This window comes from Physeter macrocephalus, unplaced genomic scaffold, assembly GCF_002837175.3.
Source record: "Physeter macrocephalus isolate SW-GA unplaced genomic scaffold, ASM283717v5 random_196, whole genome shotgun sequence".
In the NCBI taxonomy this organism is placed as follows: Eukaryota; Metazoa; Chordata; class Mammalia; order Artiodactyla; family Physeteridae; genus Physeter; species Physeter macrocephalus.
Genome location: NW_021145467.1, coordinates 1 through 27,824, shown reverse-complemented (window position 1 = coordinate 27,824; position 27,824 = coordinate 1). Strand labels below are relative to the sequence as shown.

At 51.6% G+C, this 27,824-nt stretch overlaps 1 protein-coding gene and 1 long non-coding RNA gene across 3 annotated transcripts in view; one reads left to right on the top strand and one right to left on the bottom strand.

Annotated features, from left to right (window-relative positions):
- KCNK3 (potassium two pore domain channel subfamily K member 3) overlaps positions 1-864 on the bottom strand; it is a 38,427-nt gene extending 37,563 nt beyond the window's left edge. Inside the window, exon 1 of the mRNA XM_024119072.2 lies at positions 523-864. Coding sequence (XP_023974840.1) covers positions 523-805 — 283 coding nt within the window. The 5' untranslated portion in view covers positions 806-864. The remainder of the gene's footprint in view (positions 1-522) is intronic.
- On the top strand, positions 669-27,202 carry LOC114484931 (uncharacterized). Of its 2 annotated transcripts, none has more exons than XR_003678303.1 (4): positions 669-751; positions 7,440-7,529; positions 24,611-24,696; positions 26,944-27,202. It is a non-coding gene; the product is annotated as an uncharacterized lncRNA (long non-coding RNA). The 2 variants fall into 2 exon arrangements; XR_003678304.1 differs by lacking the exon at positions 669-751 and adding an exon at positions 7,112-7,258.
- Positions 27,203-27,824: the final 622 nt, after the last annotated feature.

Genomic DNA, 27,824 nt, shown 5'->3' with positions numbered 1-27,824 from the left:
GCCACAGTTATGGAGTGTTCCAGGCACCCAAAGTGGCCCCGTGTGCCTCAGAGTGCCAAGTACCTTCATCCACACGTCTCCCTGAAGCCCCAGTCGGTGTAGACACGCTGGGGTCCGGGAGCCGATCTGCAAGGACACGGAGGAGTCGAGCGTTCCCCACCACTTACACTCGGCGCCCTGCTCCAGGGCCTGGCGCGGCCACACCCCTCCTCCCCAGCCGCCGCCCGTCGTTCCTGCCCCTCTCACACACTTCAGAGTCCCCTGGGGCCCTCTCGCAGCCTGGCAGGGACAAGTTAGGGCTGGCCCTGCTGGAGAGTCAAGTCCGGAGCCAGGATTCGACGCCTCCCCCGAGCCCTGTCCCTACGGAGCAGACACGTCAGGCTGAACTCGGGTTTCTGGGAGCGCGGGGTTCGGCGCCTAGACCCTCTCCGGGGGAACCCCCCAGCCCCAGCCGGCTCCGGACTACCGCAGAAGCCGGCGCCCAGCCCCCGGGTCCCCGCCCCCCGCCCGGCGAGTAGTTACCGATGGTGGTGATGACGGTGATGGCGAAGTAGAAGGAGCCGGCGAAGCGCCACTGCACGCCGGCCTTGTGCGGCTTGAGGCGCAGCACGACGCGCTCGAGCTCCTCGTAGCCGCCCTGGCTGAGGTTGTAGCGCGCCCGCAGCTCCTGCTGCCGCAGCTCCAGCCGCTGCCGCTCGATCATCTCTGGCTCCGACTCGAGCGCGTCGAAGACCGCGGCGCCCACCAGCAGGTAGGTGAATGTGCACACGATGAGCGCCAGCGTGCGCACGTTCTGCCGCTTCATCGTCCCGCCCGGGCCGCCGCCGGCCCCACGGCGCCCCCGGCCCGCGCCCCGGCCCCGGCCGCCGCTGCTGCTGCCCCGGAGGCGGCCTGGGGCATGGCTGCGCTCGCCGCTCCCCGCGCCGGGCACCCACTCAGCGCCCCGGGGCCGCAGCCGCCAACGCCGCCGCCGCCGCCGCCGCCGCCGCCGCCGCGGAGCTGTCCCTTCAGCACCACCCACCGCCCTCCTCCGCCCGGCCCCGCTCCCGCCCCCCGCCCCCCGCCCGCAGGCCGCCTCCTCCCGCCAGCCCTCCCGCCCAGCCAAATAAGGACTGGGGAGACGCGCCGAGGGAGGGAGGAGGGGGGGGGCTGCCGGAGGGGGAGGGGAGGGGGAGCGACGGGAGAGCAGCGGAGAGACCGGGCAGGACAGAGAGCGGGAGAGAGGGAGAGACCCAGAGAAAGATAAGTAGTCAGAGAAACGCATATAACTACAGAGGAAGAGAGAGAGAAAAAGAGTCAGAAGGGGGTGTGACAGACAAGGAGATAAAACCAGAGGTAGACTCATAGACACAGAAAAAAGAAGAGGCAGGCAGAAAAATACAGAGCGAGAGAGCCACAGAGCGAAAGATGGAAACAGAAAGAGCCGCAGGCGAGAGACAGAGAGACCTGGATAGCTGGAGATAAACCGACGACACAGAAAAAGAAAAGCAAGGAAGGGGAAAGGAACTGGGCCAATCAAGCCTCTAGGCCACCCCACCTTCATCCCTCCACCAAAATCACAACAGGCTATGGCTGGACGGGACCTCGGGCCTTGCCGTCCTGCCCTGTACCATGTGGATGAGGAAGCTGAGGCACAGAGAGGTGCAGTGCTGTGCAAGGGCACGCAGTGGGTTAGTGCCAGCACTTGGACTCAGCCAAGCTTTCCCTCCTCCCAGGCCATAGGCCCTCCCCTGTTCCAGGCTTCTGGCTGTCTCAGAAATAGGAGGGCACAGCTGTGGACCGGGCACACTTGGGCCAACACCCAAGGGAAAGCCCTGCTCTCGTGAAATGTGTCCCTTCCTAGGTCAGCACAGCTCCTGGAACTGGCTGAGGAAGCACAGGCTGGTAGCCTAGGCCACTAGCACCCAGTCCTAGGGTCTCCTGCTCTGCTCCCTAGGGGCCTTCGAGGACAGGCCTGACATCTATGGCCCCTGTCCTGCACCAGCTGGCCAGGCTGGGCTTGCGCTGGGCTGCCAGGGATAGTACTGGACACCACCACGGGACATCCCAACAGAACTGGGATCTAAGTGAAATAGGGTGGGTGGGGGAGGGGCCCAGATCAGGAGCCTCGCTGACAAACTGGAGGACCCAGCACACCTCCTGCTACGCCTCAGTTTCTTCATTTGTCAACATGGTTCAGTGGTGGCGAGGACGGCAGGCTGTGGGACTTCAGGCGAGGCGTCACTGCCCCCTCAGAGTCTTGCTTCCTTATCTCCTCGATGAGGTGCCACGGCAGATGATCCCACAGGCCCTGCTTAGCTCCAAACAACTCCAGACTTGGATGGGCTGAGTGAGCGGAATGACTGGAATGCAAATTCCACTGCCAAGGAGGGTCAAAGAGTCTCTCACAGGACCCTGGCAAGGGCCATGAGGAGAGACATGGGCGAGGCCCCGGGACCTCTGAGGGTGGGCTCAGGAGGCAGCCAGCCAGAAGCAGGAGCACCATCCGTCCACATCCTGGGCTGACCTGTCCCTGCCAGTCACTACGCTGCTTCTCCCAGGAGTGCCCCCAGCCCATCCCTTTCTTCCACCATTCATTCAACAAGTATGTATCGAGCATCTGCCTTGTGTCAGGCGAGGCACGTTACATTCATTATCTCTAGTCTTTACCACGATCCTGAAAGGAAGGGATGGTTATGTCCATTTTATAGATGTAGAAACTGAGGCTAGAGGCAACGCAGAGAATCCCCCAAGGGCATTCTGCTGGGAAGAGACTTCCATCTGCCTTCCAAGCCCGTCCTCTTCTCCATAATGACTCCTCGAGCCGTCATTTATTTTCACTGTAAATGGGATAGCTGATCACACTAGCTCTTGAACAGATTGTTGTAAGGGATCAAAGGGGATGACGTACATGTAAATCAGGCAATATGAGGTTCTATAACAACTTCTTCTGCCCTAAGACTCAGGTCTTTGACCAGAGCCTGCTGGGAAGGCCTTGATTGGTGGCACTTTGTCCCCTCCCCCTCCCCTCAAAGGTCTTTGGGTTGTGTCAGATTCTTTGATCCGCCACAAACTTTTGGTCCTGCCCCTTTGGCCATGAACTCAGCCTGTTGCAGGCTTTCCCTCTTGGCATCCTGCGGCTCTTTGGAAGAAGAGCACTGCCTTTCCTGGCTTCCCAGGGCTGCAGGCTCAAGTTAGGCTCTGTGTTCCTGGCCATAATCACCCCAGAAGCCAGTTCCCCCGAAGCCAGTCTAGGGGAGCAAGTGGCTCACTAGCCTGGTTTTCAGTGTGAAAGGCTATGTATGTGTCCAAGGTCTGTTCACCTCTGGCTACCAGGCCAGACTGCTGTGCAGATGAAAGGTGATATTATGAGTGAAAGAGCTTTGGAAAAGGGAAAAAAGCTCTCTTTAGGGGCAGGGCATTTATTATTAATAATGATGATGCTTGTTCTCACAGCACTTCAGAACCGGAAAGACCTTTAGAGATCATCTAGCCCAACCTTCTCACATTACAGATGAGGAATCTGAGGCCCGAAGAGTAAGAAGGGTGTTGCCCAAGGTCACAAAGCGAGTGGGAAGTCCAGGACTCACGTGCCACGGCTGGGGTCTTTCCTATTATCTCCCATTATGTCTGAGATCAGGACACCCACCAGCAGGGGAGCACAGTGCCCTTGGAGCCCAGGAGGGCAGCCTGGGTCTCCTCCTCCTACCCCTCCTCCTTCCCTTCTTTTAAGGAGGGGGGACCAGTGGGTGTAATTGCACCGGTGCCAGTCAAGTTTTCTGAGTAACCCCCAGGACCTACAGGCAGGAATCGCACTGGCCAGCCCTTGACCTGGCTGGGATGGTGCCAAAGGCCTGGAAGCCTATCCTGCTCCCTTCTGTCCAGGACTTCCAGGACCTGCCTCTACCTCACCCGCCCCCCCCCGCCCCATGGGGTTGCCCCACCCTCTGCCCAAGGCCAAGTGTCAGAAAGCACCTCGGTCAATCCTGTCTGTTATAAACGATAAAAACTGCTCAGCTGTTGCTTCTCCAAATTCTTGTATTTTTTTTAATCCATTGGTGACTCCAGGGGAGGAAGCTTTGGGCCAGTAAGAGAGAGATCCTTCAAATCATTATACTGGTCAGCCTTCTGTGCAAGGATTCTCTGAAATCCTATCCGGTATAGAGAACACAGGGTGGAGAGTTGGGAGGCCTGGGCTGGGGTCCTGGCTCTACCACCTGCTTGCTGTGGGCCAGTCACTCCTCCCGGGGCCTCGGTTCGCACAGCCATAAATGGAGGGGTTTGGATCAGGGCATGTCTGTTCCCTTCATTTATAATATCCCATGACCTTCCTGGCCTGCTTCTGCTTCCCTAGTTCTCAAGTGAAGAGAGTAGAATCACTGCTTTTAAGACTTTAGTTTGTGAGGAAAAGGACACAGTCTGAGTTAGGATAAATGGTACAGAATTTAATTATCATTAGTTGCTGCATATTATTATGTACTAAGCAACATATACATACGATTTTACAGGTTTTTTTATTGGAGTATAGTTGATTTACAATGTTGTATTAGTTTCAGGTGTACAGCAAAGTGAATCAGTTGTACATATACATATATCCCCTCTTTTTTACATTTTTTTCCCATATGGGCCATTACGGAGTATTGAGTAGAGTTCCCTGTGCTTATTTTCCCCTTTCATATTCCACTCCATTCCTCTCTAAGCTCTAGACACATCCAAGTACTTTTGTGCTTCACTCCTGGCTCACGTGGCTCCCATCAGCTGGGATGCTGGTACCTCCTCAACCTCTCCATCTTCTATCTATCGAACTCCTATTCAGGCTTCAAGACCCGACTCAAAGGCCACACCCTCAATGAAGCATTCCCCAGTTGCCTCCAGTCAGAATCACTGGCTCCTTTGGGCTTCCACAGCACCCTGTCTAAGTTTCAACTCAGTGGACATTCCCCCTGCCTCGTTGACTCTTTAATATTTTTCCTCCTCCCCGGCTCATTGTCTTCTCCGGGCAGAGACCCTTCTCACTCACGGTACACCTCCTGCAGTGGGCACCCCGTGCTTTGCACATCAGCGTTGCCCCACATGTTTGCTTGGGTGCTCAGTACACAGTGAAGACCTTAAAGCATCGTCACCCGCTGGGCTAGAGACCAGCAGTGTCAGTGAGGCCAGGGACCCAGACAGCAGAGCCTGTGGGCAGAAAAACCCGGGCAATCTTTTCTGTGACACTTTGCAGATACTTCAAAGGCTGGAGCAAGCCCTGCCTCATTTAGAAGAAGAGGATAAAGATAAATTTGAGAGTCTGAAGGCCTGAGAAAGTCAGTGGGGAGAGCACTGAACTGGGAGTCCAGGTCCAGGCGCTTGGTCCCAGTGCTGCTGCCAACTAGAAACTAGCTGGTGGACTCGAGGAGTCACGTTGTCTTTTCCGCGCCTCGGTTTCCTTTTCTATAGGATGAAAGGGTTGACTATCTTGAAAAGTCTCTGCTCACTCTGACATTCCGTGATGTTAATGACAGGCCTAGCCCTGTGATTAGCAATGCTCATTCTACAACAGCCAAGACTGTGGTCTGACAGATGAGGGGCACAGAGGCCTCTCTGTCCCTCACTTTCTAGCCCCCCTTTATTGGCCAGTATGGCTGGAAGACGGGGGCAGGAGGTGGCGAGGTAGGGGGAGAAAGGGCTGACCCCTACTCAGACAGGCTGGGGTTCAAATCCTGATTCTATCAGTTACTAGCTGGACCAGAGCCTGCCGTGAAATTCTGGTCGATCCTGGCTGGACGAGGCCATAAGCTCCTGGAGGGCAGGGATAGGGCCTCAGTCATCTCCATGCTCCACAGCGCTTGGTCCAGCACCTGGCACAGAAGGCGCTCTGGAAACACTCCTCCATTCGTTCCGGTAGCCCTGGCCGGGCTAGGGGGGTTGGCAGGGCCTGGAGCCCCTGGTTTGCTGAAGGAAGGAGTGTCCAGGGCCATCTCAACATCAAGCCAGGGGCAGGCCTGAGAAGGGGGAGGGGCCCCGTGGGCCCAGGAGCTGCAGCAGAGAGGGAAGTGGCTGACACGGAGAGTTGCCCCAGGGATCCTGGCCTCCGAGGGCAGGTTGATTGGATTCAGGGCACTTAGGGTATGACTGAGGTGTTTCTTGGTGTGCCTCTGTAGGGAGAAACATGGAGGATTAGTCTGGATTTACAGAGCATAACCAGTGCAGTGCAGCCGGCTTGCGTTTGTCAAGAGACATTATTTGTTTAACATCTCAAGCCCAAACCAAACACAAAAGGCAGCTGTTCACGAAGGAGAGGCTCTGGGAGCTGTTGGGGGAAGAGCGCTGCCCCTGGAGGTGGACACCTGGCTCTGTTCTCAGTCCTGCCCCGATGGGCTGGGTGACAAGCCCAGAACACAGACTTGGGTGTCCTGCTAGTGAGAGTGAGAACCGACCGGTCTTCGTGGAGTTGCCTGGGGAACGGGCTTGCTCCCTTCATTAGCAGAAAGCCTTAGTCCAAAGTCGGCACCTACCTACCGCATCGGACGGATCCCTTCCCATAGAGACGATCTCCTTGGTGGCCTCCCTCTCTGACTCTGAACACCGCGTGGAGATGTGCATCCTCGTGTGTGTCCTTAAGGACCTGCAGGGAATTTCCACTGGGACGCATACCCAGAAGTGTCACAATGCTTACGCCCACTGCATGGCACTAAACACCGCCGGGCTGTCCTCACGTGGCTGTCTTGGTTTTCACTCTCCCTGGCAGTGCATGAGTTGGTCTGCTTGCTCCTCACTGACACTGGTATGATCCACTTTTCTATTTCTGCCACTTGTATGTTTCACTATTTTCTACTAATTTCCCCCCTTTCTCTCCCTGTCCCCTCCGCTACATTACTGGGGTCTTAGGCAGGCCAGCAGGTGATGACAAAGCGAGATCTGGGAGAAAACCAGCCGCTGTTCTCCAGCCTGGTGTGTGTGTGTGTGTGTGTGTGTGTGTGTGTGTGTGTGTGTGTGTGTGTGTGTGTGTGTGTATGTGTGTCTAAAGGAGGCTGTGAGCCTGAGACTTTCAGTTTCAGGCCTGATCTCCTTTTCTTCCCCCTCTCTATCCACCAACCCTTGTCAGTTTCCCCTCCACTCACATTCTCCTCTGTGTTTGGCCAAGCTCACAGAATCATTAAAGCTAGAGGAAACCTTAGACCAGACAGCGCCGATGAGGAAACTGAGGCTTGGCAAGGAGAGTCCGCATCTCCAGGCCTCATGGCTTGCTGGGCCAGAGCTGGGATTTGAGCCCAGCTATCCTGACCTCTAGGTCAAGGTAAGTGCCCTAGACTTTCCCCCTTCACATCACTAGAATTAAGTCCCTTCAGCCTGTCCTCCGTAGAGATTCTGAAGCCGCCATGACCTGTATTCTCTGACAAATGTGTTGCTGCTTAGGAAAAAAATGAGCCTGGAGATCTAGTCAACAGCCTCACAAATCTTGAAATCCTTCTTTGCAGGTTTATGGCTTCTGAGAAGCAAGCAGAGGCAGCCAGTTCTCAGCAACAGACACAATAATTATAAAAGCACTTGCAATGATTAATCAGCCGGTGAGTATTGAGTGGTGCCTGCGAGCATGCATGGCAGTGTGTGTGTGTGTGTGTGTGTGTGTGTGTGTCCATCCGGGTGGGGGAGAGGGCAAGGGGGGTGACTTTATTCCCAGTGAGCAGGTTTTAGGTGTCCTTCCCTCAGTTGAGGGGCTGGGTCACAACCGTGGCACTCCTTGGGTAGAGTTGTGATCTGGCTAGAGCTGCAGCTGTTTCTGCCGGGAGAGGAGTCCTATTTCCTGTCGTCCTGGATGTTGGGGTCCTGACCATATACTGGGAGAGAGGAACTGACGAACAGAAGCAAGTTCTAGGCCTGTCAACCAGATTAACGTGGGACTTCACCAGCATGATGTACATGGCAAAACCAAGGAACTTGGCATGTTCAGCCTGGAAAAAAGATGCAGAGGACATGTGAGCTGTCACACGGAGGAGGGATTAGCTTTGTTCTGGGTGGCCTAGGAGGGGCCAGTGATCTGTGTGGAAATGCTTCAGTGAAAGAGCTTTCAGCTTAAAATAGATTCAGCATTCTCTCTGCCTCTGCAGAAGCAATGGGCTGCCCAGAGGTAATGAGCTCCTGGTCAGTGAAGTGATGCAAGCACAGCCTGATTGATCGCTTGGGTTCAGGCTGTCTTGTTTTTTTTTTTTTATCTTTTTTTCCTTCCAGTTTTATTGAGATATAATTGACATACCGCCCTATATAAGTTTAAGGTGTACACCGTAATGATTTGACTTACATGTATCATGAAATGATTACCACGCTGAGTTTGGTCAACATTCATCATCTCGTATAGATACAAAATTCAAGAAGAAAAGATCTTTTTCCTTGTGATGAGAACTCTTGGGATTTATTCTCTTAACAATTTTCCTATACAACATACAGCAGTGTTCATCATGTTGCACACTGCATCCCTAGTACTTATTTATCTTAGACCCAACTGGGAGTTGGTACCTTTGACTGCTTTCATCCGATACCCCCACCCCCGCCTCTGGTAACCACAAATCTGATCTCTTTTTCTACGGGTTTGTTTGTTTGTGAAATATAATTGACCTACAACACTATGTTAGTTCCTGGTGTACCACATAGTGATTTGATATTTCTGTGCATTACAAAACGATCACCACAATAAGTCTAGTTACCATCTGTCACCATACAAAGATATTACATTATTATTGACTATGTTCCACACACTGTACATTTCATACCCATGACTCACTTATTTTGTAACTGGAAGTTTGTACCTCTCTTAATCTCCCTTGCCTATTTGGGGTTGAGGCTATTTTAGAAGGATCCAAAGAGCTAGTACAGTGCCTGGCACATAGTATCTGCAAGAAATGCCTTCTGACATGATTGCTAAAAGTACTGAGTTTGGGGGCTGGACTAGATGCACTCTGTGGTTCATTCATGGAGCATTTCCTCTGTGCCAGGCCCTTTGACCCTCCTGGAAATGCTATAATTCTCCAGCCCCAGGAAGGGCTGTACCTGGAGTCCTTGTTGAGCCCTCAGAGCACTGCTTTCTCCCAGCTCCCCTGTCCCCACCCACCCAAGGTCCCCACGCATATACCCTACACCTCACTGCTTGCAGAAGCCCAACACTCACAGGTTGGAGTAAGGGCCTAGAGGCCCTAGGGCTCCAGCAAGGGAAATGAGCCTCTGGCAGGCTAATTACTGGGAGCTGATTCTATTAAGCGGGTAGCTCGCTCTAGGCAAAGCAATTACAGCTAATCAGCCCCTTGCAGCAGTCCAAAGGGACAGCCGTTTGAGCCAGACACATGCGTGAGTAGGAGCATCAAAGCAGTCTGAGGCTCAGGCCTGAGCAGATTTGTCTCAGGCCAGAGGCTGCTCAGAAAGTGGTACCCCGACCCCTTCCCTGGGCTGCCCAGATCTCAGGCCACTGTGGTGCTGCAGCTCCATGGAAGCAGCACTGAATGGAAACTCAAAGACCTGTGTTGAGACTTGGCTCTGCCACCACGGAGCTGAATTTCACTGGGGAGAGTGCCTCTCTGACCTGAGCCTCTGTTTCCCTGTCTGTCAAATGAGTAGGATGGACTAGGGAAGAATCTAGTCCAAGCTTGAAACTGGAGTCCATCTCGATATTGTACTGTATACTTAGAAATGTCTAAGAGGGAAGATCTAACACTGTGTTCTTATAAAAAATAATAACAACAACAGGGGACTTCCCTGGTGGTCCAGTGGTAAAGAATCCACCTTCCAATGCAGGGGACTCGGGTTTGATCCCTGGTCGGGGAACTAAGATCCCACGTGGCGCGGGGCAACTAAGCCCGCGCACCACAACTACTGAGCTTGCGTGCCTCAACTAGAGAGCCTGCGTGCTGCAAACTACAGATCCCATGCCCTCTGGAGCCCACCTGCCACAACTAGAGAGAGGAAAAACCTGCACACCACAATGAAAGATCCCACATGCCTCAACTAAGACCTGACACAGCCAAAAATGAAAATAAATAAATAAATAAAGTAAAAATAAAAAATAAATAAAATCTGTTAAAAATAATAATAACAATAATAAATAAAGAGGTAGGAGGAAACTTTTGGAGGTGATGGATATGCTTTGCTTACAACATAAATTGTCTTGATGGTTTCGTAGGTGTATGTATACTTATCTCCAAATGCAACAAGTTTTATACATTAAATATGTACAGCTTTTTGTATGTCAGTCATGTCTCAATTGAATGGTTTTAATTTAAAAAAAACAAAAAAAGAGATGTTAGTCTATCTAGTCCATCTGGTTTGGATTCTAGTCCAGGCTAAAATGACCTGACCAGCTAGAGAAGAACTTTTGAAATCTTCAAACATGGAAATATATGCTGCAGGATCTAATTATTCAGGCTATTAAAAAAAACTGAAATAATTTTTTTTTTTTTTTTTTTTTTTTGCGTTACGCGGGCCTCTCACTGCTGTGGCCTCTCCCGTTGCGGAGCACAGGCTCCGGCCGCGCCGGCTCAGCGGCCATGGCCCACGGGCCCAGCCGCTCCGTGGCATGTGGGATCTTCCCGGACCGGGTCACGAACCCGTGTCCCCTGCATCGGCAGGCGGACTCTCAACCACTGCACCACCAGGGAAGCCCAAAATAATGTATTTTTTAAAATTACGAATGCCCTCCTGGAATTTTTTTCCTCTAGAAATTTAATGAAATGTGTGTTCCCTAAAAAACAGACAAGATTTTTTTGACCATGATTTAGCTGGCTTCCAGATTCTTTGAGGAAGTTGGGTCATGTTAGTGGAGGAAGGAACGGGGGAGGAGGTCCCTGGAAGTGAGGAGGTAATGAGCAAGATGGAGACAGGAGAGTCACTGGGCCATGGCAGTGTCTGTTCTACCTGTGCTGATTCCTTTCCCAGAGGAAGAACTCCCTGAAAGATTCCTGGATGCTGTCAGAACGCTGAGGAGGAATTTATTTATTTGTTCATTTATTTAAAAAACTTTTTATTTTATATTGAATTGTAGTTGATTAACAATGTTGTGTTAGTTTCAGGTGTACAGCAAAGTGATTCAGTTATACATATACATGTATCTATTCTTTTTCAAATTGTTTTCCCATATAGGTTATTACAGACTATCTAGCAGAGTTCCCTGTGCTATACGCTAGGTCCTTGTTGGTTTTCTATTTTAAATATAGTAGTGTGTACATGTCAATCCCAAACTCCCAGTTTATCCCTCCCCCACCACCTTTCCCCTTTGGTAACCATAAGCTTGTTTTCTAAATCTGTGAATCTGTTTCTGTTTTGTAAATAAGTTCATTTGTAGCATTTTTTTTAGATTCTGCATAAAAGTGATATCATATGATATTTGTCTATGTCTGACTTACTTCACTTAGTATGATAATCTCCAGGTCCACCCATGTTGCTGCAAATGGCCTTATTTCATTCTTTTTAATGGCTAAGTAATATTCCATTGTATATACGACCACATCTTCTTTATCCATTCATCTGTCAATGGACATTTTGGTTGCTTCCATGTCTTGGCTATTGTCAATAGTGCTGCTATGAACATAGGGGTGCATGTATCTTTTCAAACCATGGTTTTCCCTGGATATATGCCCAGGAGTGGGATTACTGGATCATATAGTAGCTCTACTTTTAGTTTATAAAGGAGCCTCCATACTGGCTGTACCAATTTACATTTCCACCAGCAGTGTAGGAGGGTTCCCTTTTCTCCACACCTTCTCCAAGACCACTGAAGAGGAACTTAAACATCAGTCCCTCCCAGCACTGAAATTCTAAGATTCTGGGTTGATACTAAGCAAATGACGTGACCCAAACTCACCATGTGGGCAGCCTAGTGGAGGAGACCAGAAGCCAGCAGACCTCAGCAGCAACCAGCTGTGAGAGCTGGGCAAGCCATGGCCCCTCTGTGAGCCTCAGCTTCCTCCTGTACAGCATAGAAGGATGAGAGCCATCTCCACGTAGCCTCCCTCACACAGTGGTTGAGGGATTCCAAGTGAGATGATGAATGTGAAACTAAGACTAATTAATTAATTCTATTAAAAGGTGAGAATGTAAACTATTAAAAAGCTCCTGTACAACAAAGGAAACCATCAATAAAATGGAAAGGCAACCTACAGAACAAGAGAAGATATTTGCAAATCATATATCTGATAAGGGGTCAATGCTCAAAATAGATAAAGAACTCATACAACTCAATAAAAAAGACCAAAGCATTTAATTAAAATATAGGCAGAGGATCTAAATAGACATTATTCCAAAGAAGACATACAAAGGGTCAACAGGTACCTGAAAAGATGCTCAACATCACTAATCAGCAGGGAAATGCAAATCAAACCCACAATGACCTATCACCTCACACCTGTTAGAACGACTATTGTCAAAAAGACAAGAGATAGTAAGTGTTGGTGAGGATGTAGAGAAAAGGGAACTCTCGTGTACTGTTGGCAGGAATGTAAATTGGTGCAGCCACTATGGAAAACTGTATGGAGCCTCCTCAAAAACATGAAAATAGAACTGCCATATGATCCAGCAATTCCACTTCTGGGTACTAATCTGGAGGAAAAAGAGTCACTGTCTCAAAAGAGTATCTGCACACCCATATTCATTGCAGCATTATTTACAATAGCCAAAATTTGGAAACCAACCAAGCGTCCATCGATGGATAAAGGGATAAAGAAAATGTGGTATATATACAATGGAATATTATTCAGATATAAAAAAGAAGGAAACCCTGCCATTTGTGGCAACGTGGACAGACCTTGAGAGCATTATGCTAAGTGAAATAAGCCAGACAGTGAAAGACAAATACCGTATGACCTCACTTATATGTAGAATCTTACAAAACGGAACTCATAGATACAGAGAACAGATCGGTGGTTGTCCAAGGCAGGGGGTGGGGGGTGGGTGAAATGGGTGAAGTGGTCAGAGGGCACAAACTTCCCGTTACGAGTGCTGGGGGTCTAATGTACATCATGGTGACTATAGTTAACAACACTCTACTGTATATTTGAAAGTTGTTAAGAGAGTAGATATTAAAAGTTCTCATAACAAGGAAAAAAAATATAACTATGTAGGGTGATGGGTGTCAACAAAACTTATTTAATAATATGTACACATATAAAATCATTATATGTAATACGTTATTACATGTCAGTTATATCTCAATTTTTAAAAAAAGAAAAAAGAGTGTTCTTATTAACAACAGCTGGGACCCAGTTCTCCCTCTCTAATCCAGCCCTTCTCTCTTTTGATTTTCATGACTGTAGCTTTCAGAGCAGGGTGGCCTTGCTGGAGCAGAGCGTGGGGGCCACCTGACTGCCAGCTTTCCCTGGCCTTGGTGATCTCAGATGGCTGGTGCCCATGTAATCAGACCAAAGCCTTGGTCTGTCCTCAAAGAGGAGCCCTGGCGCTGATTGGCAACCAGTGGCCTTGCTGGGCCATGCATAGCCTTTGGGCATTCGTTGGGGGGAGGAGAAGCAACCTTGATTCAGATGCTGGGCTTGAGGAGAGCCCATTCCCCCTGGATCATACTGGCAGGAAAGAGGAGGGAGGTGAGTTACAGGAGGAGGGGGCACCAAGCAGGCCCGGATTGCCCGGCTCATCAGCACCCCACATTAGTCACTTGCCAGAAGAGACGGTATGAGGAAGAAGCCACTTTATTCCCCATGCTATTCTGAGAGTGGTGGGAGGGAGGGCTGTACTGGGAGGTTATTGGAAAGCCTGGCGTGCCAGCAGAAGAAACCTGCACTGCTGGATGGAGGCAGTGGGAGAACATGAAAGGTGCTCGGGCAGGGCTATTCCAAAGAGACCACGGCCCTCAGAGCCAAGCCCGCGTCCCTCGGCCTGGGATCCCGTCTTGTGTGATCTGCCCAGTCTGCCTCTCTAGCCTCATCCCCCTTGCTCCGCTCAGGGCTCTTTGCACCAGCCATTCTGTAATCTTTGCAGTCCCTCCAAATGTTCCAGGCTCCTTCTTTTTTTTTTTTTGTGGTACGCGGACCTCTCACTGTGTGGCCTCTCCCGTTGCGGAGCACAGGCTCCGGATGCGCAGGCTCAGCGGCCATGGCTCACGGGCCCAGCCGCACCGCGGCGTGTGGGATCTTCCCGGACCGGGGCACGAACCCGTGTCCCCTGCATCGGCAGGCGGATTCTCAACCACTGCGCCACCAGGGAAGCCCCCAGGCTCCTTCTTGCTTTTCTGCCGGAAACGCACATTGTGCCAGGTAGAAATATGATTACACTTAGTGCTGCCTTTGGAATGGCAGCATTCCCACTTTACAGATGAGAAAACTGAGGCTCACAGCGAAGCAAATGGGCTAAGCTCTTACAGGTAAATAGATGACAGTTACAATATTCAACCCAGATCAGTTTGACTCCAAAGTCTGTGCTTTCACTTTTCTGCCACACTCCCTCGCTAGAAAATGATTGAGGGCAGAGCCAAGCTGCAATAGGGGAATAGAACAAAAGGTGCTATCCACACAGAACCTGGCACATAGCTAGAGCTTAAAAAATACTGGTTGTGTGAATGAATGAGCAGCTCAGAGAGGAAGGCTGTAGGAAGGGCTAGGACGCAGCACCTGGGCTTGTCCCAGAAGGGACAGATGCTTGACTTTGACTAGGAAACAGGGCAGAACTGAGGGTGAGGCCAAGTGACTCCAGCTTGCAAAGGGACTGGGAGACAGGACTGTCATGAACAAGCTGGACTCAGTGACTGGTCCGAGGTGGAGAGGAAAGAGGAGGCCAAGTTGTCCATGGCCTGCCCTAGCATGGTGCCCCAGCATCCAGCCCAGGCAGGGACTCAGAAGGGTCTCCACAGCTGTGCATAGATTGCAGGATACCTTTGAGTCTTTGAGCTAGGTGTATGGGAGAACGGCAGTGTCTCTAGCACACCGAGCAGTCTGAAGGGGAATGGACCATCCAACCACATGGACAGGGGTTGGTCCTGGTGCTGGGTCACCATGGGAAGGCACAGGTGGGTACCTGGGCTCTGTGCTGCGTGGCTGTCAGATGACCCAGAGATGGTACAGTCCAGTGATCCACGGAATCCACAGCACATCGGGGAGATGGAGATCAGCTGGAAGGCAGTGCTCAGGCAGAAGGGCACTGAGCCGTCAGGGAGATGGAAAAAGTGATGTTGTTAAGGAACAATGTGGCCAAAGGAATGAGCTGTAACTTGCTGGATCCAAAAGGACAAACAGGAAAACTGCTGCCAGAGGCCCAGGGGTGTCTGATGATGGCCTGACACGGCCCTGGGGGAGGGACTGAGCCCCAGTCCAGAGGCCAGAAGGGAGTCACCCCATAGGCTCTGTGGACCTTTTCTGCCCCCCTAATACCTTGTCACACAAACCCTCTGGTCTCTTAATAAGGATTGATGAATTGAGTCAGGACAGAACTCCTGGCCAGAGAACTCTACCCTGTTTCAACGGAGTGGATCTAAGGATGCAGTCGTGATGCAGAGGAAAGAGCACAGGTTCTGGGGTCAGCATCCCTGGGTGGGTCCTGCTCTGCCCAGCCGTGTAACCCACCTTCTTAAAATGCGTTGGCAGGATTAGGTGAGATAGGGGAAGTACCAGTCCTTAAGTCAGGACTGGCATGTCTCAGTGCTTCTTTCCTTTCTCTCTGTTCCCTACTTCCCAGGTAAGAGCTGGGGAAAACCAACCCTGCACCATAGCTTAGGGAAGAAGCCAGCCCTGAGGCTTAGGTGATCTGGTCAGGAAAAAGGGCTTCCTGGTCTAGCATGGGTTGTGTGGGCTGTGGATGGACTGAGCTGATTGGAGGCAGGCAAGACACTCAGCAGAGATTCAGGGGAAATTTAGAATCTTGAAATGAGTGTCACAGGAAATTTGTCTCTGTGTGTGTGTGTGTGTGTGTGTGTGTGTGTGTGTGTGTGTGTGTGTATTGTGTGGAGTTGTGGTGGAAGTCATCTGATCGAAATTCCCACTCTACAAGCGAGGAAACAGAGGCCGAGGGAAGGGAAGGGTCAAGGGCATGCAACGTGATGATGGTACTTGGTTCTTGATTGAGTTCTAAACCCATTGCTGAGTTTCCTAGTAAGAAAGATCTCTGACTAGCAAAGAAATAATGGGGTTCCAGGCAATGGCCAGGGTACCAGACTTGAGCAGAGGTATTTGTGTTGACCTTGGGAATCTGGAGGAACTGGAACTTGCTTTTTATTGTAGGCAAAATTGTTGAGAACCCAGTTAGCCCTGGGTGGGGCTCCAGCACACCTGCTACCCTGTGAGGCCCAGACATCTGCAGAGGGGTGTTCTCTCCTGGAAGTTTGGGACCAGGGAGCTTCAGGGCCTGATGGACTAGGATTCCTGGAGGTGGCTGATCTCCAAGGGTTTGACTGGGGCATACAGATGGCCACACCAAGGCTTCTGTCCACCCACCAATGGTGAACCCAGAAATATGTTGTCCTCTTGGCCCCAGAACTCAGCTTTAAGAGCACATCCAGTGCATGTGTGGTCCCACTGTCATCTCCATTTTTCCAAGGAGGAAGGATGGCTCCAAGGTCCACCCAGATGGTAAGCGGGGGAGGTGGGACTCCTGGGTTGTCGGACACACTACGGTCTCTGCACCTGCCTCCTGTCTCCGCACACACCTCCAGTCTCCCTCAGGGCCTGTGAGTCTCCCCAGCTGCCAGGTCAGGTCCCCTGAACACCTTCAGCTGTAAGTCCTGTTTCTCATCTCCTGTGTCTGAGCCCTTTCACTCTCAGGCTGGACCAACCTTCTCCACCAGATCTGGGGAGGGATGCAGAAAGGGAAAGCCTGATGCCCCTGTCCAGAGAGGGAAATGAGCCAAGGTCAGGATCCAAGCTTCCCTGTCCCCAGGTCCAGTAAGAGAGGCCCAGAGCTGCAGGGAAAGGCAGAGAAACACTGCTCTTTTTTCTCAAGCTCCCAGCTGGGTCTGAGAACACCAAATCCTCTTTGAAAAAATAGAAAAGGGATTAAAAAAAAATCAAGACATTAACCTTCTGAAACTGGACACTCCCCTCCATGTAGAGATTAACTTCTAAGCATTTTTTTTCATTTCTATAAACATCTTAATTCATGCCGACGTCGTGGCCAGCCTGGATTATGGACGGATGGAGAGACAGATGGCCTCGTCTCAGCCACACATGCACACAGGCATATGTGTGTGACGTGCGTGTACGTGCACACGCACATACACACACCTGGCACAGCAGAGAGAGCATTGGTAGAGGAGCCGAAGACCTGCGCTTTATTTTCAGCTCTGCTGCTGAACCCTGGACCTCAGTTTTGTCATCTATAAAAGGGGTGGCTTGGACCAACCAGGTTTCTAAGACTCCTTCCTCCCACCCCCACTTTCTGGCACTGCCCAGCAGTGTAGGTTGGCTGCCTTGCTTCTCAAGGACCCTGCCTGTTTCTCCCAGAACTTTTCTGACAGTCTTCAGGCCTGAACAGCATGCAGGGGGAGGGAGGGGGGAGGGAGAGCATGCATTCCAGTTCTGTGTGGGACCAGGGCTGCTTTTATGGTTATCTCAGCTCTGCTGTAAATGTAAGGTCACATGTAAAACACCCAGCACATGATCTGAGCACACCATAGGTGCTTCCCAAAGTCTGTTCTTTCCCCTTTCACCTCCTCTTTTTAGTTGACCTGGAGGCTCATCCCTCTCTGAGGCCCGGTTCCCTTCATCAACCTCAGCCGATGGAGAAGCCACGTCATTTTTGTTTTTGTTTTTGTTTTTGTTTTTGTGGTACGCGGGCCTCTCACTGCTGTGGCCTCTCCCGCCGCGGAGCACGGGCTCCGGACACGCAGGCTCAGCAGCCATGGCTCAGGGGCCCAGCCGCTCCGCGGCATGTGGGATCCTCCCGGACCGGGGCGCGAACCCGTGTCCCCTGCATCGGCAGGCGGACTCTCAACGACTGCGCCACCAGGGAAGCCCCACGTCATTTTTTTTTTCTAGTTTCAGGTTCCCCTCAGCCTGTGTCACACGGCTCCAGTAGGAACTCTTGAATGTTTCCCATCACTTTTAGGATGAAGACCTGGCCCCTCGGTGTGGCCTGCAGGGAGCTCTTGTGGTTCCGCACCCCCTACTTCTCCAGCCTGGCCTGGCAGTCCACTTACCCTGCCCCTCTGGGCTTTTGGAGCCTTCTTTCAGGTCTCCAATTTGTCATGCTCCTTCCATCTTGGCCTCCTCATGAACCCTACCTCTGCCCGGCTCACCCCTGTGTCTACCTGGCGCACACCTGCTCCTCCGACGGTCCCTTCCCCAGGAAGTCCTCCTTGACCGCAGGGAGGTTAGGTCCCTCGTGCCGTGATCCTCTCCTCCCCGATGACAAAACACCATCATAATGAGAAGACCAGCTGTACCTCAAGCATTTGATGTCTGTCTCCCCCACTGGACCGTAAACTCCAGGAGGGCAGGGGCAGGTCGGTGTGTCTGTTTGGTTCAGCACTGTCTCCCCAGCACCTGCTCAGTGTCTGAATTCCATAGTAAATGAATGAGTCCACATGAGTCTAAAATTGCTCTCTTGAAACCCACCTGAAGCCCTGCTCAGCACCATGAAGTCCAGGCAGAACATTCCCTAAAATAGCTTCACTCTTCACTCACTCTGACCTCCCCTAAAGGTCCCCTCTTTTCCCTCCCGATGCCACATACTCTCAAAACCTCGAGTTCCTTTTTAAACATACCACCAGCCCAATCAAGCAACACTTTTCGTATCCATATTTCAGTTCCTTCCACCTTCTGACAAGCCCAATCATTTCCAAACCTTGATTATGTTCTGGTTCTTAAGGCTGCAGCCAGCTGTGGTTATTCTCAACTCTCGTTGTCACGGGGGAGGAGGGTAGATGTGCGCTAGCCCTGACTCATCGAGGACCGGGAGAGAGGTGCTGAGTGTCCTCAATAGCCTTGGGTAGGGGTGGGCCACAGCAGTGGTCTGGTTCCGGCGAGAGCAGAGGTTATGTGAACCCCTACTCGACTGTCATTTTGGCCAGTGCTCCTCAAAGGATGCTTATAGAACAATGGTGTCTTGAGATGTTTTGCAAAAGAAAAAGTCCTGTGCTCCAATGCGTTTGGGAAATTCTAAGCATCACTCAGCGTTAGTTCTTGTTTGCTAGCATCAGAAGCCAACTCTGCTAATTTAAGCTTAAAAGGGATTTATTCTAAGGATCTTTGGTAGCTCACAGAATCTCCTGCAGGGTCAGAAAACCAAGGCCAGAGCAGCCAGGGACAATGCCCAAAGTCACATTGTATGACTGGCCCCAGGAAGCCCCACTGCGGCTGCCACTGAACTTGTGCTTTATACTTTATACTTGTGCCACTGGCTCCACCAGCACTGGAAGCCGCTTCTAGAACTGCCACCACTGAAGCCTCTGAAAACAGATTGTGGCTGCTGCCACCACTGCTGCCACCACTCTCATCAGAGTAGAACCTGCATATTCTCGGCTTCCTTGCATCACGGTCTAGGGGTGGAGTGAGGTCATGTGCCCACGCCCTAGCTCAGGAGAGGCGGGGACAATGTGAATTTCACATTTCACTTTCAGCTTCTGTACTGGGAGGCAGCCTCTGCTTCAGCAGACAGGGGAAACCCTTAAACATAGGAAAGGGGGGCAGGTGCTGATTGGCCCCAAATGACAACTGTTCTCTGCACTGTGGACCCTGGACACCTGCCCTGGGAGTGTGCCGTGCTCTAGCACAGGGTCTGCCAGTCTTAGTACTGTTGACGTTTGGACCAGGCACTTCTTTGTGGTGGGCTATCCTGGGCGTTGTGGGATGTTTAGCATCCAGGCCTCTATCCACCACGTGCCAGTAGCACCCCTCCAGTTGTGAAAGCTAAAAACGTCTCAGTACATTGCCACATGTGCTCTGGGGGTGAATTTGCCCCTGGCTGAGAACTACTGCTCTCGGAGATGTGTAGGAAATGTGTAATATGTCTGAGGAAGCAAGATTGATTTAACCCGGTTCCCCAAGCTTATTTGACCATGGAGACATTTTTTTTTCTCTAACTCTCTTTGGCTTTATTTCACAGAACGTCTTCGGGAAATGCTAAGTTTATAACTGGGGCCCTCTTTCTTCATGTTTCATGGAGGTAGGAGGTTGCACAGGCCAAATGGCACTCCAGGTCTCCCTGTCACCTCCTTCCCATCTGTCAACTTCCCTGGACAAGGCTGAGGCTCCTTGAGGTCCAGCTGTGTGAGGACCCACTCTCTGGGGTGTTAGCTGTGACTTTAGGAAACATTCCCAGGGTCCCAGGGAGGGGTCTGCAGAATGCCATTCAACGTGGAGAGTCAGTCTTTTCCCCTTGCCTGTGAACCTGCCCTGCAGGCAAAGGTATTGCTCTAACCACCAGGCACACTACCTGGGGATACACCTCTGCCTGTGGCGGCCCACTGGAGCCCCTGCACCGTTTGACAAAGATCCCACAAGATTCAGGCTCGGGACTTCCCTGGTGGTCCAGTGGTTAAGACTCCATGCTCCCAAAGCAGGGGGCCTAGGCTCCATCCCTGGTCAGGGAACTAGATTCTGCATGCCGCAGCTAAGACCTGGTACAGCCAAATAAATAAATAGACATTAAAAAAAAAAAAAAAGATTCAGGCTCAAGAACGGCTGGTCTCCAATATGTGGGCCCAGCCTCCCAGTCTGTATTCCCCACAAGTCCACTACGTCAAGGCCCAAGGAATGCCCTGGACACAAGGCCAAGTCTGCCCCAACCCAGGAAATACCCTCATCACCGCGATGCTGGATGAGTTCACAGGCCCTAGAAGGGTGGGGCCGCTGCCCACTGGCCTTACCTTTGGGAAGGAGCTTTTGGAGCTGCTGCAGGCTGGGAAAAGGAGCATGGGGAAGCAAGTGTCCTTGGCAACTCAACTGTCCATTCTGGAGGCTTCTGTGATCCGGCAGTTTTCCCATACGGATGGCTCTGCTCTTGCATGCAGCTTCACATTTGGAGCTCACTCACGTGGCTTAGAGTGTCTCTCGCTGACCTTGGCTCTTAACCTTGGGAAACTGGGAATTGGAACTATAATAGTGTCAGGGTTAGACAAACCTGTGTTTGATCTTGGTCGCACCACTTAATGGTGGAGCGATCTTGGCCAGGTCACCCTTATTTCGGAACTTTAATTTCATCATCCATGTAGATTTTTAAAAAGCACTTTTCCTGCTCCTACATTTGATAATTCTAGATTTTAGGCACTAACAGGTGGCTCCTGGGTGAGTCTCACTGAAGCCTTCCTGATAGTTTAGGGACTCATATTCTGGACCACAGGGTGCATCTTCATGGGGCAGGGGAGACAACGGGAATGAAAAAACAAAGGCTTAAAAATGCCTTGGATCCCAACCAGCCAGAGGATGCGCGAATGGAAAATTCCTGCTGTGTGTCAGAGGCCCACCTGGCCCGGGTGACAGCCAGCGAGCCAGACACACAGGCCCCACTGCGTGTTTAGACAGCACTTTTCCTGCCCTGGCCAGAGTTCACCCTGCCCCCCACCAATGCTCACCCTGGGGAGTGGGGAGGGGCGGGGGTCCTCACCCAGGCCCAGGAAGGCTTCCTGTGTATTAATATCTGAGCAGGGGCTGGGGACTGGTAGCGTGAGCTGTAATAGGAAGAACGAACAGCGGGAAGCCCAGGTTTGGCCCCAGTCTGCCCTGAACCCATCTCTGTGACCTAGTCCAGGACGCAGGGTCCTGATGTGTGTGGTGTGTGGGTTGGACAGGGAGGTCTGCAGGGTCCTCATCAGCCCTGACATTCCGCTGGCGGAGGCCTACATTCTCTCAGAGATTCCACATCTCCCTTGGGAGAGGCCAAGGCCCCTTTCAGGGACAGGATCTGGGGGCAACTCTCGGAAGCTTCCCTCAGCCTTAAGCTCACCGTCTGAGCTTAAGGAAGTCAGCCAAGCCATTGTCGGGAACTGTGGCACCGGCAGCTTTGCCAGCACTCTCAGTGCCCACCGAGCCTTGCAGGCGATCCCTGGGGGTCAGGCTCTGGGTGAGTGTAATGAAATGGACTCACTCCACTCAAAGATGGGGGCCAAAGGGGTAGGGGTGATGGACCCGGGAGAGGCCAAGAGGAGCCCTGAGCCAGGGGGGCGGCGCTTGTCCAACACCATTTGGGGGAGAGGCCCTGAATCTGGAAACGCTCCGGGGACCAGGCCCCATGCTCTAGGATGGCCTGGGTAGGTCGTTGGGCCACACCATGGCCAGGATGTAGTGGCCCTCAGACTTTGCACACATCCCACGCTCATAGCCTCAGCTGTCTAGGGGTCCAGGGCCAAGCTGGGGCAGCCGAGTGCAGGTGGGGGGATTCAGAGCCCACCTTGTGGTTGAACACATTGGCCAAGGCTGACCTGCAGGTTCCTGACTCTTGGGATTTTGATTGGCAAGTTGGGTCTATGGGTTGGATTAGTTCTGAGAGCCTGACAAGGCCTGGTCTGGGATAATGGTTAATTCACCAGGGTCATGCCACCTGGGAAGTCCCTTGGAAGGTTCCCACAGAGAGAAAATCCCTCTCAGTACCTTTTACCTCTCCCCTGGATGCCAAGAAAATGTGACACATTTCCACCCAAGGATACCACTGCTTCTGAACTCTGCCCATCCCTAGCCTGTCTCTGCCCAGACCACCCTTCAGGCAATTACTTAAAGGAAAGTATTGGAATGACACCACAGACAAGCCAGAGCAAGGACAACCCTGGCCCAGGCAACGAGTCACTCTTCCTGGCTGCTTGTACCAGCCCATTGGAGAGGGTTTCCAGTCCTCATCCTGGCCTACCATTCCCCTCCTTCCCTCCATCCTTCTGTCTAAGGCCAGAGCTGAGCTCCCCTAGTCACTCAGAAGGAATGGCCTCTTTCTCAGATCCTAAGTCAGCCCCTCAGCACCAGGGCTCACCTGCCCTCTCTGAAGCCCCAGCTGCTGGCGCTGCCAGTGACTTACTCCAGGGAAGCTGCCTGCACCGCACCCCCTCCCTACCCCAGGTCAGTTTCAGGACCCCTTCCACTCAGGAAATCCCTTCTCCTATGTTTTGTTTCCTCCAGCCTGTGTTTTTTCCCTCTGATTCCTTATACGTACTCCCAGCGATTCGGGTCACCCAGAAATCTCTTTCTTGCCTCTTGCGGGACCAGAGTCCACATCACAACGTGCATCTCTGAAATTCAAGGATGCTCCAGGGTGGGGATAGATGGGAGTGCGTACACACGTGTGCGTGTGCGTGCGTGTGCGTGCGTGTGTGTGAATGCACATGATTTGGGCATCAACTCGGTCTGCACAGAGTACAATGTCACCCTCTTACAAAGGTGATCATAGACTGCTCCCTCCTTCCAAGTCAGCCAGGCCAGGTGAGGGCAGGTTCTGAGAGGTCAGCTGACCTCCCTTCTGGGGCATGCCACAGAGCAGGGCATGGTTTCCAGGAGCCTGAGCCCCGCCTCAGATCTCTTTCTACCCCGTGCTGCTTGGGTACTAAGAGAGAGAGGTGTGAGCCCAGATATCTTTAGCGAGGGGTGGTGTTGGAAGGCAGCTTGACCCTGGGGAGGGGTCTGGGCTCAGTGGGGTGTGGGATGATGTTTGGAAACGATCACCAGGGGAGTCACTCACTTTTCCAGAGTGTTCCTTTGGTCCCACAGCTCAGGATGCATCCTGATTTATGAGGCGCAGGATTCCAGCAGCTCTGGGAAGCGTTCTTTTTTCTGCCCAGTCTAAGCTCTGAGGAGAGGCAGAAGGGAGGGCCTGGGACTGGCATGTTAGGAGTTAGGAGGCTGAGGGAGAAGAGCCCGCCGAGGATGGAGGGTGCTTCCACCTGCCTTTGGCTACAGACCCTCAAGCCAAAGGAGGAGGATGGGAGCGCCAAGTCTGCAGGAAGCAGAGTCCTCAGAGCAGATAGGCTCCCTGGATGAGCAGCAACTCCCTGTCGGCTCCCTCGCGGGGCTGGTTGCTTCTGTTCCGTCACAAAGCACAGCAGCGTTCGTCCGAGCCACAGAGAAAAGGTGTGCACTTTGCGTTTGCTTCCATTTAACCCATGAGGGGACTGAGGCCTTAGGTTAAGAGAAGCTAAGTACTGCCAGGTCTCACAGCTAGAAAGCGGTTGAGCCAGGCTCCAGACTGACACCTTCTAATTTTACGTGCGGTCTCTTCCCACGAGCACAGACAGATCCCGTAGCCGCGCAGAGCACTGGTGTGGCGCAGGGGAAGGGGCAGTGAGTGTGCAGGCAGTCAAGCCCAGGTTTCCAATCCCACCCCCTGCTAGTATTGACTGTGTGAACTGGGGCATGTTGCCAAAGCTCAGTTTTCTCATGAATAAAGCGGATGTCATCAGAGATGCCTGGAGCCGGCTCGTTCTAGCTCCCAAAAGCCAATTGTGTGTATTTCTTTTCAATTCCTCATTCAGTCATGTGAAGCTGGTTCGCATGAAAAGGGCCACAGCAGAGTATTTACACCAAAGAAGTGAGCAAACCTGCAGGTCAGGCCTTTGCTCCCCGGAGGGCCAGTTGTTAGCATTTCCCAGATCATCCCTGGGGACAGTCCTCACCCTACAGGACTAAAGAGTGAATCAGATAGTCTGTCAAGTTCTTACCACCATGCCTGGATTGGAGCAAATACAAATGATCGGCAAAGGTCAATGTTTTCTCTTTTCTTCATCCTTATCATGTTTTATCCCTTTATTCACCAGGAGAGTAATCTGGGCAAGAGGGATTTTCTTCCATCATATCAGTGAAGACATTGAGGCCCCGACGGACCAGGTGATTGAGCACAGAGGTAAGCCTGGATTTGAACCCAGATATTTATGCTCCTCATCCTGGGCCCTGGCCGCTACCCTTGGCTGCCTTCCCGCAACAGACAATTTAAAGTCTCAGAAATATGGGGATCCTAGAGCCAGAAAGGATGTTGGAGATCATCTGTTGACAGTTCAGGTCCCTCATGTCACAGATGAGGAAACGGAGGCCTGGAGAAGGAAGGACCTACCCAAGGTCACTCCACCAGTTATGGCCCAGTTGGAATTAGGATCCCAGATCTCTGGATTCCCCATCTGGATCTCTGTCCACTGGACCAAGCTGCGTTGAGACCCCTGAACTGGGGTGGGATTATCCTACCCAGACAGCACGGCGGATGCCCAGTATGAAGGGAACGGGATGGCTATTAGGGAGACTGCCATATTTCCTTTCCGGGGAGAGAGGATGTAATAATAATGTTATTTGTTCTGCCTACACCACCAAGTTATGTGAAACTGTCCTGTACATGCTGAAGGACTTACAGATATAAGTTAGTGACATTTTGTCAATCAGCAAACATTTATGAGCCAGAGGCTCCCACAGGCAGACTTTGGGCCTTTGTGGGAGTCTGGACCCAGCTCTGTAATTCCCATGGCCCTGCTCATGTCCTCCCTTCGTCCCTCCCCTTCCTTCCTTCCTCCCTTCCTCTCTCTCTTCTTTCCTTCCTCCCTCCCTCTCTTCCTTCTTTTCATTTAATAAATATTCACAGATTGCTAGCCTTCTGCCAGGGCCCCACTTGGTGCTAGGGAAGCAAAGATGAATAAGGCAAAGTCTTACCCTAAAGCATTTCACAGAAGAGAAAAAAGGAAACAAACATGAGAAAGAGCCACCAGGAATCTGTCCAGGGGCCAGAGGGGCTCAAGGGGCATTGCGTTGGTCAATTGTGTGTGTGTACGTGGGAGGGGTTGGCAGGGAGAAAGGACCTTTCTTTGCAAAAGAAGCACTGAGGAGGTATGAAATAGCCTGGAAGTTTCTGGAAATGGCAAACATGGGCTTGGGTTTACAGTATAAGCTTTGGTCTGTAGTCACACAGGCAGAGTTTGGAAGCCTGGCTGTGCTCTGCGCTGTGTCACCTAGGCAAGTTTCCTCATTTGTAAAATGGGATGATAATTTTTACCTCACAGGGTCATTGTGAGGATTCCCTGAGATCATTTATTCCTCAAGATATATTCTGGGTGCCTCCCACATGCCAAGCACCTTTCCAGGCATGAGCGGGTGCAGGGAATAAAATAGGTCAGGTCCCTGCCCTCATGGAGCCTATATTCTAGTGGAAGGGGACGAACAGTGAACAAATACAAACATAGCATGGCCTCAAGTTCCTGTAAGTGACTGAAACGAGTACAGAAGGTGTTTGGGGGCGGTCCCTGGGTGCATTCCCCAAGATGAGGACTTGTGAATGGTGTGGTCTCCGGGGGAACAGTGGGGGAAGGGACGACACAGACAAAGTCCCACACGGTCAGCCTCAGCCTGGTCTCTCTGGGGCTCTGGAGTGTAAGCTGTGTTGGGAGGGGTCCCAGCCTAGACAAGGGGAAGATGCTGTGAGCTAGTATGTGCTTAGAGTAGTGTCTGGTGCACCCCCTGGCCGTGGAAGGAAAGCCCCTGAAGCCTAGTCAGTCTCCGTCTCTGGGCCACCTTGCACACCCTTTGCCACCGTGTGATTCCGTGATCCAGAACAACCTGAAGTTTTCCAGAACCCTCTGTGTCCTCTCACTGCTGGGTACCTCTGCCCCTGCTGTTCCTTCCTGGAATACAACGTCTCCACTGTTGCCCCTGGAAAATTCTTAGTCGTTCTTCAAGTCTCAGCTCAAATGCTGTCTCTATGTCTGGGAAGACTCTGCCGGGCCTTCCTGGGGACTTTCTTCTGCATAACCTCTGGATTGGTCTGGACCACCAGCAAGGCAATAATATTGCTTTAAAATTGCCTGTTCATGAGCCTGTCTGCCCACTAGGCTGAGAGCTCCTTGATGACTTGGACAGGTTTTTTTCAGTGCTGGGTCTCCAGAGTTTTGGACACACAGTAGGGCCTCAGGAAACATTTGCTGAATAAATGAATGACTGTCACTGAGTAGCTTTGTGCCTTTTGGTGAGTCAGATAATCTCTCTGAGCCTCAGTTTGCCCATCAGTAATTATAGCTACACCTACATCATAGTGTTTTTAGGAGGCCAAGTGTGATAATGAATATAAACTCTGAAGTACTATCCAGATGTGTTTTTTTTTTTTTTAAATAAAAAGACAGAAGAGAAAAGATCCATTCTGGAGCTCAGCAGTGGCTAAAGGGACCCAAATGGCTACAGAAGACCTCGGGTCAGTCCAGAAGACCTCTGGAGAACATTTCAGCAGGAGAGCTCTGAGCAGGTGCCGGGTTTGCACCCTGCCTTCTCTGACATTTCCTCTGCCACCAGCCAGGGCTTGAAGTTCTGGTTCTAGGAAGGAGATTATAACCCCACGGACCCTCACTCTCCACTTGCAATAACTCAGCAATAACAATACACATCCAAGCCATTGGTATCGAGAGGAATGGAAACTTCTTCCTGCAGGTGAAGAACTGATGAAGGGAATCTTGTTAATTGGACACAGGATTCATCTGTGGTCACCGTTGAAGGTGACTCTTGTATAGGGATGCCTCAACTCTGTAAACTTTGTTCCAGCCCACATCCAGTCTCTTCCAAGGCTGTTCTTCTTTTCCTGACTCTCCGAGAAGACTGTCTTCCCTTACCGGTCTGTTCTGTTCTTCCATATCATCTGCCAAGCTCTCCCTCCGTTATCCTGGTCTCCAAGGAACCAGAAACAGGATCTTTTCCTCCATTCTCCCGTGGCTCCAAGTTCTCTGGAGTCCTCAGTGTTATTTCCTCTTTGGTCCCATCTTGATTCCACCCAGGATTTGGGGGCCTTTTTAGTTACATCAGCTCATGGAGATGGCCTCCTCATGGAAGAGCTTATGATTCCAGAGTCCCTCCCTCAGCCACAGTACATGGCCTAAAGTACCCCTCCCCTTACATGTAAGATGGTTATTTATCCTTCAGTGTATCATCATCAAACCACTCCTTAACTCCAGGTGGCCTGGCTTGCTTTCCCACCATTCTGCAAAACTTTTCTTGCTCTCTTTAAGACAC